General features: G+C 47.8%; 1 protein-coding gene across 1 annotated transcript; it reads left to right on the top strand.

The window, feature by feature from the left end:
• Positions 1–7352: 7352 nt before the first annotated feature.
• LOC135236971 (olfactory receptor 4C6-like) lies at positions 7353–9469 on the top strand. The gene has a single exon (XM_064303629.1). The coding sequence runs from the start codon at positions 7679–7681 to the stop codon at positions 8606–8608; it is 930 nt and encodes a 309-aa protein (XP_064159699.1). The 5' UTR covers positions 7353–7678; the 3' UTR covers positions 8609–9469.
• Positions 9470–12055: the final 2586 nt, after the last annotated feature.

Genomic DNA, 12055 nt, shown 5'->3' on the forward strand with positions numbered 1-12055 from the left:
GGCACCTTGGAGCAGAGCATGCTGTCGTTTTGGCTGCTTTAAATGACTTTTTAAGATACACTGAAAATAATATCACAAAAATAATCATGGAAAATAATCAAAAATAAATATTTCCCATTCACATTTATATGGGCACATTATTGCACTGCACCGGAAAAGTCCCAAGATTTTTAAATGCAATGAACAGGTACTGCCAGCAGAAACATGTTGCGGTCATGTAATAAAGAAATTCTGGTTTGACCTTGACCTGGTTTGAGTTTGTGAGGCTATTTGGCACAGTACAAGATGAACACCTTCCAACTACTCTACTAAAAGCTAATAAAGATGCTCAAGTGACAGCAGTCTGATGGAAAGTCACAATAAGACACAAGTATCCTGAGACTCAACATCATTCGTTTAAGAGGGACATTTAACGGGGCGAAGTAGCTTAACGGGGTGACATAGCTCAGGAGGTAAGAGCGGTTGTCTGGCAGTCGGAGGGTTGCCGGTTCGATCCCCCACCCTGCGCATGTCGAAGTGTCCCTGAGCAAGACACTTGACCCCTAATTGCTCTGGTGAATGCGAGGCATCAATTGTAAAGCGTTTTGGATAAAAGCGCTATATAAATGTAGTCCATTTAGTCATTTACATTCCCACAGCTCAGCTCCGAGAGCTGGGACAAAATACAGTTCTGACAGACAGACAGAAACACGCTGAAAAAGTCAAAAGAAGGATAAATGCAGAACAGTATTTTCGGTATCACAGAAGCATCAGAGGTGAGGTTCTGTGCTCAGTACCGTAAGACTCATTGTAGATATTAGCGAAATGAAACAAGTGTAAAAGTTTCAGAATTTAAAACATCAAGTGAAGTTTTGACGCTTAGATCACCCATTGCTTTCAGAAGAACAATGAAACCACATTTAACTCAGCCAAAATCCAGGAACTGTCATGGTCCTGTTTTCCTGTCTGTGTTTCCCCTGTTGGGCCGCCAGATGGCGGCACTTCTGTTTTGTGCCCTGCTCCCCCCCTGTTAATTGTATGATTGTTTCATTGTCTCGTTATCCCATTATTGTTCCCACCTGTGTCTTGTTATCCCCTCCTTCTGGTTTGATTGTTTTTTGAGTTCACCTGTGTCTTGTTACCCCTTGTCTATTTAAGTTCTCTGTTCCCTTGACTCGGGTGCTGGTTCCTTGCGTTTGTTCTGCCTTGTGTTTGTTGCCTATGAATGTTCAGACCATTTATACCTGCCTGCGTTTTTTTTTACCTGTTTGTGTTTGTTCCCGAGTTGTGTTTGTTCCCGGGTTGTGTTTGTTCCCTGACTTCCATGTACCTGCCTGCTTGTATTTGTTCCCTGACTTCCATGTACCTGCCTACTTGTGTGTGTTCCCTGACTTCCATGTACCTGCCTGCTTGAGTTTTGTTCCTGACTAGTTTTGTTCCTGACTGGTTTTGTTCCTGACTTGTTTTGTTCCTGACTTGTTTTGTTCCTGACTTGTTTTGTTCCTGACTTGTTTTGTTCCTGACTTGTTTTGTTCCTGACTTGTTTTGTTCCTGACTTGTTAATTTGCCCTTGTGTTCTGCCTACCTGCGTTCTGCCCTGACCGTGTTCTGCCCTGCCCGTGTTTGAGTTCCTCTTGTTTTCTGTTATTTAGAGATTTTTTGAGTTCGTGTTTTTTCCCTTTGTGGCCTTGTCTGTTCCCTGCTTGTTTGCCTGTCTTTAGTAAAGTCTTTGTTCCCCTCCCATTTTGGATTTGTGTTTTCTTTTCCCTCTGCGTTTGGGTTCCCCCTACCCGCGCCGTGACAGAAGGAACCAGCCAGTGTGGGACCCAGCAGAGTTTTTTTTTTATTTTTTTTTTTATTTGTTTAACATGCCATTGGGGTGGTGGGATCTTGAGCCTCCCAGTGCCCGGGGCGGGCGGTCGCGGAGGCGCCGTGGTCGGGCTGCCTCCCGGTCGGCCGGACCTCCAGCTGATCAGCAGGCGGATCCTGACCCTTTTGAGGGGTCTCGGCTTGCCATTTTTCCGGGGTCCGGCCCGCGGGGGTCCCGCCGGTCCCGTCCGGCTGCCCAGCCGGGTTCCCTACAGCTGTGGTCTGTGTTCCTGTCGCCTGCTCCACCCCAAGTCCCGGAGGGGCCTTCACGGCCTGCTCTGCCCCGAGTGCCGGAGGGACCTTCACGGCCTGCTCTGCCCCGAGTGCCGGAGGGACCTTCACGGCCTGCTCTGCCCCGAGTGCCGGAGGGACCTTCACGGCCTGCTCTGCCCCGAGTGCCGGAGGGACCTTCACGGCCTGCTCTGCCCCGAGTGCCGGAGGGACCTTCACGGCCTGCTCTGCCCCGAGTGCCGGAGGGACCTTCACGGCCTGCTCTGCCCCGAGTGCCGGAGGGACCTTCACGGCCTGCTCTGCCCCGAGTGCCGGAGCGGCCTTCACGGCCTGCTCTGCCTCAAGTCCCGGAGCGGCCTTCACGGCCTGCTCTGCCTCAAGTCCCGGAGCGGCCTTCACGGCCTGCTGTGCCTCAAGTCCCGGAGCGGCCTTCACGGCCTGCTCTGCCTCAAGTCCCGGAGCGGCCATCACGGCCTGCTCTGCCCCAAGTCCTGGAGCGGCCATCACGGCCTGCTCTGCCTCATGTCCCGGAGGGGCCCCCAGATCCGCCTCGAGCCCCGGAGAGGCTCCCAGAGCCGCCTCCAGCCCCGGAGAGGCCCCCAGAGCCGCCTCGAGCCCCGGAGAGGCCCCCAGAGCCGTCTCCAGCCCCGGAGGCCTCGCCTGCTCTGACCCTTCCGCGGAGGCCGCCTGCTACACCCAAGTTTCGGGCTGTACTTGCCTCGAGCCCCGGGGGCCTCCGGAGCCGCCTCAAGCCCCAGGGGAGCCTCCGCAGCCGCCTCGAGTCCCGGGGGCCCCGGAGCCGCCAGGCTCCGGAGAGGCCTCCAGAGCCGTCCAAGCCCCGGAGGGACACGGTCCCATGTGTTGTCCCGCGGGGCCGCCGCAACTGCTCTGGCCGCCCGCAGCCTAAGCCACCTGCCTTGCCCCCTAGCGTTGTGCTCCCCTGGCGTTCGTCTCCCCCCAGCGTTCGTGCTCCCCTAGTGTTCCGCGCCCCCCAGTGTCCGTTCTTTCCCTAATGTTCTCGCTCCCCCTAGTGTCCACACCTTGCCCCCTGGCGTTCGTGCTTCCCCTGGCGTTCGTGCTCCCCCTGGCGTTTGTGCTTCCCCTAGTGTTCTCACGCCCCCCAGCGTCCGTTCTTTTCCTAGTGTTCTCGCTCCCCCTAGTGTCCACACCTTGCCCCCTGGCGTTCGTGCTCCCTGCGTTCGTGCTTCCCCTGGCGTTCGTGCTTCCCCTAGTGTTCTCGCTCCCCCTAGTGTTCGCCCTTCCCCCAGTGATCGTCTCTCCCCCGGTGTCGTCGCTTCCCCCAGTGGTCGCTTCTTCCCCGGAGTCTGTCCTCCCCCCAGTGGTCGTCTCTCCCCCGGTGTCGGTCCTTCCCCCAGTGATCGTCTCTTCCCCGGAGTCCGTCCTCCCCCCAGTGGTCGTCCCTCCCCCGGTCTCGTCGCTCCCCCTGGTGTCCATTCTCCCTTTGGTGTTCGTCCTCCCAACCGTGTGTCCGTGTGTTCCTCGGCCCCCCTGTCTAATTGTCTGCCCGCCTGTTTGTCTGTTGGTCTACCCGTATGTGTGTCAGCCAGTTTGTTGGCCTGTTTGTCTGCCCCCCAAGCCATCAGCCCATCGGCTAACGTGTTTGCCCGCCTGTCTGCCTGTCTGTCAGTGTGCCAGTCCGCGTGTGTTTTGTCTTGTTTGCCTGTGTGTCAGTCCCTATGTCAGTTGTTGGGCTCCCCCCTCGCCTTCCCTGTCTGCCTGTCCCTTTGTGTGTCCGTCGGTGTCGCCGTGTGCCTCCCCGCCTGCTTGTCCCTGTGTCTGTCCTTGTAGGTCTCCCGATTGTGCCAGTATCTGGCAGTCTGTTTCCCCGTCAGTCTTGTCCAACCCAGTCCAGTGTTGTCGTGCCCCGTCTCAGTCCTGTCCTGTATGTCTGCCTTGCCCCTGTCCAAGTCCCCCCTGGTTTCCTGAGTCCCCCCCTGGTTTCCTGAGTCCCCGTGTCGCCCGGAGTGCGGGCCCTGAATTTCCCCGTGTCGCCCGGAGTGCGGGCCCTGAATTTCCCCATGTCGCCCGGAGTGCGGGCCCTGAATTTCCCCGTGTCGCCCGACGTGCGGGCCCTGAGTTTCCCCCGTGTCGCCCGATGTGCGGGCCCTGAGTTTCCCCCGTGTCGCCCGATGTGCGGGCCCTGAGTTTCCCCCGTGTCGCCCGATGTGCGGGCCCTGAGTTTCCCGAGTCTGCCCAGCCCTGAGTCTCCCCGTGTCGCCCGAGTCCTGCCCAGCCCTGAGTCTCCCCGTGTCGCCCGGGTCCTGCCCAGCCCTGAGTCTCCCCGTGTTGCCCGGGTCCTGCCCAGTCCCGAGTCCTGTTTCCCCGTCCGAGTCCAGTCCCGAGTCCTGTTCCCCCGTCCGAGTCCAGTCCCGAGTCCTGTTTCCCCCGTCCGAGTCCAGTCCCGAGTCCTGTTTCCCCCGTCCGAGTCCAGTCCCGAGTCCTGCGTCCGTTCCAGTCCCGTCCTGTTCCTGTCCAGTCCTGTTTCTGCCCCGAGTTCCCGTCCAGCCCCGAGTTCCCCTCTAGCCCCGAGTCTTGTTCTTGTCTTGTTCCTGTCCTGTCCAGTCCAGCCCTGAGTCTTGTCCTGTCCAGTCCAGTCCTGTTCCTGCCCCAGTTCTGTGTCCAGTCCCTGTTCCTGTCTGAGTCCTGTCTTTAGCCCCCACCCTCTGTTGACTCCCTCCCCGGGTCGGCCTCCTGGGACGTCAGGAGCCGTCCCTTGGGGGGGGGGTACTGTCATGGTCCTGTTTTCCTGTCTGTGTTTCCCCTGTTGGGCCGCCAGATGGCGGCACTTCTGTTTTGTGCCCTGCTCCCCCCCTGTTAATTGTATGATTGTTTCATTGTCTCGTTATCCCATCATTGTTCCCACCTGTGTCTTGTTATCCCCTCCTTCTGGTTTGATTGTTTTTTGAGTTCACCTGTGTCTTGTTACCCCTTGTCTATTTAAGTTCTCTGTTCCCTTGACTCGGGTGCTGGTTCCTTGCGTTTGTTCTTCCTTGTGTTTGTTGCCTTTTAATGTTCAGACCATTTATACCTGCCTGCGTTTTTTTTACCTGTTTGTGTTTGTTCCCGAGTTGTGTTTGTTCCCTGACTTTGATGTACCTGCCTGCTTGTGTTTGTTCCCTGACTTCTATGTACCTGCCTGCTTGTATTTGTTCCCTGACTTCCATGTACCTGCCTACTTGTGTGTGTTCCCTGACTTCCATGTACCTGCCTGCTTGAGTTTTGTTCCTGACTAGTTTTGTTCCTGACTGGTTTTGTTCCTGACTTGTTTTGTTCCTGACTTGTTTTGTTCCTGACTTGTTTTGTTCCTGACTTGTTTTGTTCCTGACTTGTTTTGTTCCTGACTTGTTTTGTTCCTGACTTGTTAATTTGCCCTTGTGTTCTGCCTACCTGCGTTCTGCCCTGACCGTGTTCTACCCTGCCCGTGTTTGAGTTCCTCTTGTTTTCTGTTATTTAGAGATTTTTTGAGTTCGTGTTTTTTCCCTTTGTGGCCTTGTCTGTTCCCTGCTTGTTTGCCTGTCTTTAGTAAAGTCTTTGTTCCCCTCCCATTTTGGATTTGTGTTTTCTTTTCCCTCTGCGTTTGGGTTCCCCCTACCCGCGCCGTGACAGGAACAGGGAATACTTGCAGTATTACCATTATCCTTAAATACATCTGACAACGGCTTGCAGCACATGAGTGGGCACCACGATCTTGGATCAGATCTGGCCTCTGCCAGTGCCGACTGTGGTCGGCAGCTCCACGGAGCGGTGCATAATGGGTATGGATATGAGAGGATATGAGCAGGATACAGTCAGTAGGGGTGTAGCATTGTTCATTGATCTAGCGACTCCTGCTGGCCTTCCAGGTGCCTGTGGTTTGCTCTCTCTGTGCACGTGTATGGTTGGGCCTCCTCCACTCCTGCTCTACGAGTGTGTATGATTGGGCCTCCTCCACTCCTGCTCTGCGCGTGTGTATGATTGGGCCTCCTCCACTCCTGCTCTTCGAGTGTGTATGGTTGGGCCTCCTCCACTCCTGCTCTGCGCGTGTGTATGATTGGGCCTCCTCCACTTTTGCTCTGTGCGTGTGTATGATTGTGACTGTGATATGAAAAGAAGCATCTGGCTGGAAGGCATTTGCTGCAGATGAAAATCATGGAATGTTTTCACACACCTGAGTTTGCAGCAGGGCCCGTATATGGAGGATGCTTCTGCAAAGTTCGAGTGACATTGGAGATTCCAATTGTTTTTAATTAAAAATTTTCATGTAAAAAAGTACATCTGACAATTAAACCAAAGAAAATAATCACAAATAATTAATTTTGCTTTTACAGTTGCTGTATGATAACTGTGAAAGAAAAGAATAAAATAATAGAATGACATTGTTTTTTGATGTTCACTAAGTAGTCTTCAAGTTGTCTGATATGCATCAAATATATTTAAACTGCTCAAATCATGACTGCAGACAACAAAAATAAACTCCATCAGATCCAAGCAGCAAACAGGTCTCTTATTTTAATGTTAAAGGGGATGTTGCAATAGCTGTGAAAATGATGTCTGGAATCATGCATTGCCGTCGGCGGCTCAATCCAATTGCTAATTCAATTGCTTATATCTCCTTGCTTTTACCACACGGCCAAGTTGCTTAAAATAATTTAGGTAGCATTAGGTAGCATTGCACTGGAATACAGTTTGTTTAATTTGTGTGAGCTAAGGTAGCCAATATTGTTTCTTAGAACTAAATTCAGTGAATTTTGAAATCAGTACTTTTAATTGAAGGCCTAATTTGAATTAATTTTAATATAGGACTTTTACACAGTGCTTTGCATATGTGAGTAGCTTGGTATTTTTGTATCTCCAAAACGTGTTTTTCTTAAAATTGTGTGTACTACACAGTTGCGAGTTTGTGCCAGCCCTGACCTCCTGTGTTTTTTTAAGTCGTTATTTTCATTTTTCTTGTGCTGTGCTTTGCAGCCTGTCTCTATTTTAATGTACTGTCCCGCGCTGTGGATAATGTGAATTTCCTATTTTGCAGTTAATAAAGTAGGTCTAATTCATCATTTTCATCACCATCATCATTTTTAACAATTCCCTGTGTTACTTTTCTCTCTCAGGACTTCAGCTCATTAAGCAGATTCGGTGAGGACGGTGATTAGCTGGCAAATCTCAAAGGCCATTTACACAATCCAGATATAAAGCCCGATACGGTGGGGACAGGCATTACATTTTTCTGTGCGCTGCATTCTCTATACTGTTAGAAACCAAATGAAGTCGTCAGCCTTTTGGCTTCAACATCGGAAAGTGATATTATTTTTTGATATATGAAGCTATTGATGTTAATTTCAAAATAATTTGGTAGGATATTTCAGCTATATAGTTCATTGAAATTTATTCAAATGACAAGCATTGTGAACAGGTATTATCTGAGCGAGATCATTTCGGAATAAGAAGTCCACAAGCCTTTGCACAAACAAGCCGTCTGCTTATTGCTGATCTTCTGTACTTTTCCTGTTTTCGGTGCAAGAGAAAGTATCACCGGAAAAACTGGCGCAAGAACAGCTCTGAATCTCCCCGGTGTTTTATACGCAACTGTTCTAGAACTACCATGGAAAATTCCACCACAATAGTGTTTATTCTACAAAGACTGAATGAGACGATGTCTACCAAACACGCATACTTTGCTGTCACTTTACTCGTTTACCTTTTTATTATTTTCGTGAACTTGACTTTGATCGTGACAATTATTTTGGAGAGAACACTCCATGAACCCATGTTTATTTTTCTGTGTAGCTTGTGTGTAAATGGGATATTAGGTGCCTGTACATTTTATCCCAAAATATTGGTGGACCTTTCATCTGACTTGAGTGTTACTTCGTATAAAGCTTGTCTGACTCAAATTTTTGTATTATACACCTACCTCAGCTGCGAACTTCATACGTTAGCAATAATGGCTTATGACAGGTATATCGCGATATGCAAGCCGCTCAATTACCACTCCATCATCACGCCTCGGAAGGTGATGATATTGCTGCTTTTTATCTGGCTTTTATCCATCTGTGAATCTGCTTTTGCGGCGGTACTGATAGCCAGAGTACCTATCTGTGGATTCCATATCGACAAGATTTATTGCACAGTTTGGGCAATGGCAAAGCTATCATGCGTGGATACCACTGTCAGTAACGTATATGGGACCGTTCTCTCGGGTTTTCACGTTGCACAGGTTCTGCTGATCTTGATTTCTTATGTTGATATCGTCAAAGCCTCCGTGCGATCGCAGAAAGAACGGAACAAGTTTATGCAGACCTGTTTGCCCCATTTAATATCACTGGCCAACTTCTCAGTCGCAGCTGCTTTTGACCTCATGTACGCTCGCTATGGTCCCACCAACCGTCTGCATGCTCTCCGAAATTTCATGTCCCTGGAGTACCTCATTGTTCCACCGATCCTGAATCCCCTCATCTACGGCCTGAAACTGAATCAGATCCGCCGTAGAATATTTAGGATTTGCAGCCAGAAAAGACATACTTTAAAGTGAATCTCTGCACTTTGTCCAGGCTGGAAAAGCAATATCCCGCCGACAAATATTTTCATACAAATGACAACAGGACAACAACTATCTTTAAACAGCAGAACAAAAGGATGTAGCACAGTTTAAGACATTCCCAGAAGTAATATAAGCCTATATCGACCAAGATATTTTTAGTTTTACGCAAAACTTTGTGGGTCATAGTTTGTGCTGCTTTGCCTTGTGTACAGAATTGTCCTTGGTATGTCACACGCCAGCGTGACAACCGTAGGGAGGAGATCCGGCAGTGCCGGGGAACACCGTTGGTTACTGCATGGAGAGTGAGAGCGCGCACCCATACAAACACTAAATAATATAAACGGACACCTTCACCCTCCCCCCCTCACGGTTTCTGGGCAAAAACAATGAAATAAAATAATGACGACTAAAGAAAGTAAAACTTCGCGACCACTTCTCGTGCGCCGCCAGTAGCTGGCCCGCCTTCCCGGCCAGGTCCAGCTCCAGCTCCTCCAAAACCATAGTTGAGGATTACTTTCTTTTTCCTGGAACACAATTCCAAAACAACGAATCGAACACAATAACAGCGCTCTCGGTGTGAGCTCCCGGTCTCAGCCTCAAACTGAGGAGAGCAGCACACGTTTATGCACCTGGGCTGATTAGCTAAGGCAACCTGGTGCGCGTGCTCTTTCGACCAGCCGGCGCAGCCGAGACCAATCACGTGGTACATTCGGAGATGGAAAACCCAGAGAGATACAAACTGGAATGAGTCTCGTTTTGACCAGTGTTGAAACTGCTACTCATATCCACGCACGAGAGTTTTGAATGAAGATTGTATTGTAAGTTTCAGTGATAAAAATGAAACGCAGAATGTTCCCGCTTATCTCCAAATGTAGTCTTTCTTTTAGATATTTACAACAATATCACTGAAATAAGATGTGTATTTTTGATATAAAGCAATAAATATGTATAATAATTTTTTTAATGAAGTCTATTGTTATTTGGACTTTATCACTTTTTGTATGTCGCTTTGGATAAAAGCGTCTGCCAAATAAATGTAATGTAATGTAATTTGAATGTTGGTGTTCGGTCAGTGTTGGGGAAACTACTCTAAAAGCGTAGCTGTACAAACTACCAATTTATTTACTCTGAAAGCTAAACTGCACCAAAGTAACCCTAAATAGAAATATTGCTTGTGAAACTACAATAACTCAAAAAATGTAGTTCAAACGACATTGTAAAAAAAAATATATATCATTATTATGTTGCCAAAACATGGCGTGCATGTGAGCAATGCCTTCTATTTGCACGCAGGGAGAAAAACTATACAGCTCACAGTTGAGGATCAGGAATGTGTGCTAATTGGAAATCGACTTCTTACCAATCAGGATTAGAAAGAGGAGGAAAATTTGGTCAAGGTGATTTGAAAAAATTATATATATAAATATATATATATATATATCTGTACTTCAAACTTACAAAATAGAAAATAACAACTGCAACCACTACACAAATTAGAATATAGTTTGCTACCAAAACACTGCTGCAAATGACATTTAAACTACTAGTTTATCTAAATGTAGTTATACTACTCCCCAACACAGTGTTTAATACATATTAGGTCTTGTACTGTACATGTAACTAATTAGCATTATTATTGCATTCGTCTTGGCACCTTGGAGCAGAGCATGCTGTAGTCTTGGCTGCTTTAAATGTTTTTATTAGATACAGTGAAAATTATGTCACAAAAATAATCATGGAAAATAATCAAAAATAAATATTTCCCATTCACATTTATATGGGCACATTATTGCACTGCACTGGAAAGTCTCGGGATTTTTAAATGCAATGAACAGGTACTGCCAGCAGAAATATGCTGCGGTTATGTAAGAAAGAAATTCTGGTTTGACCTTGACCTGGTTTGACTTTGTGAGGCTATTTGGCACAGTACAAGATGAACACCTTCCAACTACTCTACTAAAAGCTAATAAGGATGCTCAACTGACAGCAGTCTGGTGGAAAGTCACAATAAGACACAAGTATCCTGCACATAATAAAACATTTCCTCCATCACCAGACTCAACATCATTCATTTAAGAGGGACATTCCAACAGCTTAGCTCTGAGAGCTGGGTCAAAATACAGTTCTGACAGACAGACAGAAACGCTCTGAAAAAGTCAGATGAAGGATAAATGCAGAACAGTTTTTTCAGTATCACAGAAGCATCAGAAGTGAGGTTCTGTGCTCAGTACCGTAAGACTCATTGTAGATCTTAGCGAAATGAAACAAGTGTAAAAGTTTTAGAATATGAAACATCAAGTAAAGTTTTGAAGCTTAGACCACCCATTGCTTTCAGACAAAGAATGGAACCACATTCAACTCAGCCAAAATCCAGGAAGAGGGATTACTTGCAGTATTACCATTATCCTTAAATACATCTGACAGCGGCTTGCAGCACATGAGTGGGCACCACGATCTTGGATCAGATCTGGCCTCTGCCAGTGCGAACTGTGGCCAGCAGCTCCACAGGGGCGGTTCATAAGGGGTATGGATATGAGAGTATATGAGCAGGATAAAGTCAGTAGGACATGTAGAATTGTTCATTGATCTAGCGGGCGACATAGCTCAGGAGGTAAGAGCGTTTGTCTGGCAGTTGAAGGGTTGCCGGTTCAAACCCCGCCCTGGGCATGTCGAAGTGCCCTTGAGCAAGACACCTAACCCCTAATTGCTCTGGGGAATGAGAGGCATAAATTGTAAAGCGCTTTGGAAAAAAGCAGTATATAAATGCAGTCCATTTACCATTTACCATAGCGACTCCTGCTGGCCGTCCAGATGCCTGTGGTTTACCCTCTCTGCGCGTGTGTATGATTGGGTCTCCTCCACTCCTACTCTGCACGTGTGTATGATTGGGCCTCCTCCACTCCTGCTCTGTACATGTGTATGATTGGGCCTCCTCCATTCCTGCTCTGCACGTGTGTATGATTGTCACTGAGGTGTGAAAAGAAGCATCTGGCTGGCAGTCTCATGCTTCAGAGGAGAATCGCAGATTACCTTCGCTCTCCTGAGTCAGCAGCAGGGGCCAAATATGAGCATGGTTGTACAATGTTTGCAAATTTGCCATTCCAAATTCAAGTGGGACTGGAGATGCCAAATAGTTTTTAATTCATAATTTTGATTTAAAAAAGAACATCTGACAATTAAAACAAAGAAATTGTCATTGTGGGCTTCATCCTATTGCAGAATCCAATATCTTATATCTCCTTGCTTTTACGACAGGCCAAAATTACTTGATATTATTTAGGAAACATTGGATACAATTGCTGTGGGATAGAGCTTTTTTAATGTGTGTAAGCTAAGATAGCCAAAATGGTTTCTTAGAACTTGGCCAAATTTTGAAATTAATAATTTCAATCGAAGGCCTAAATTTTGATAATTTGAATAAATTACTTTTAGACAGTG

This window comes from Anguilla rostrata, chromosome 12 (assembly GCF_018555375.3).
Source record: "Anguilla rostrata isolate EN2019 chromosome 12, ASM1855537v3, whole genome shotgun sequence".
Taxonomy (NCBI): Eukaryota; Metazoa; Chordata; class Actinopteri; order Anguilliformes; family Anguillidae; genus Anguilla; species Anguilla rostrata.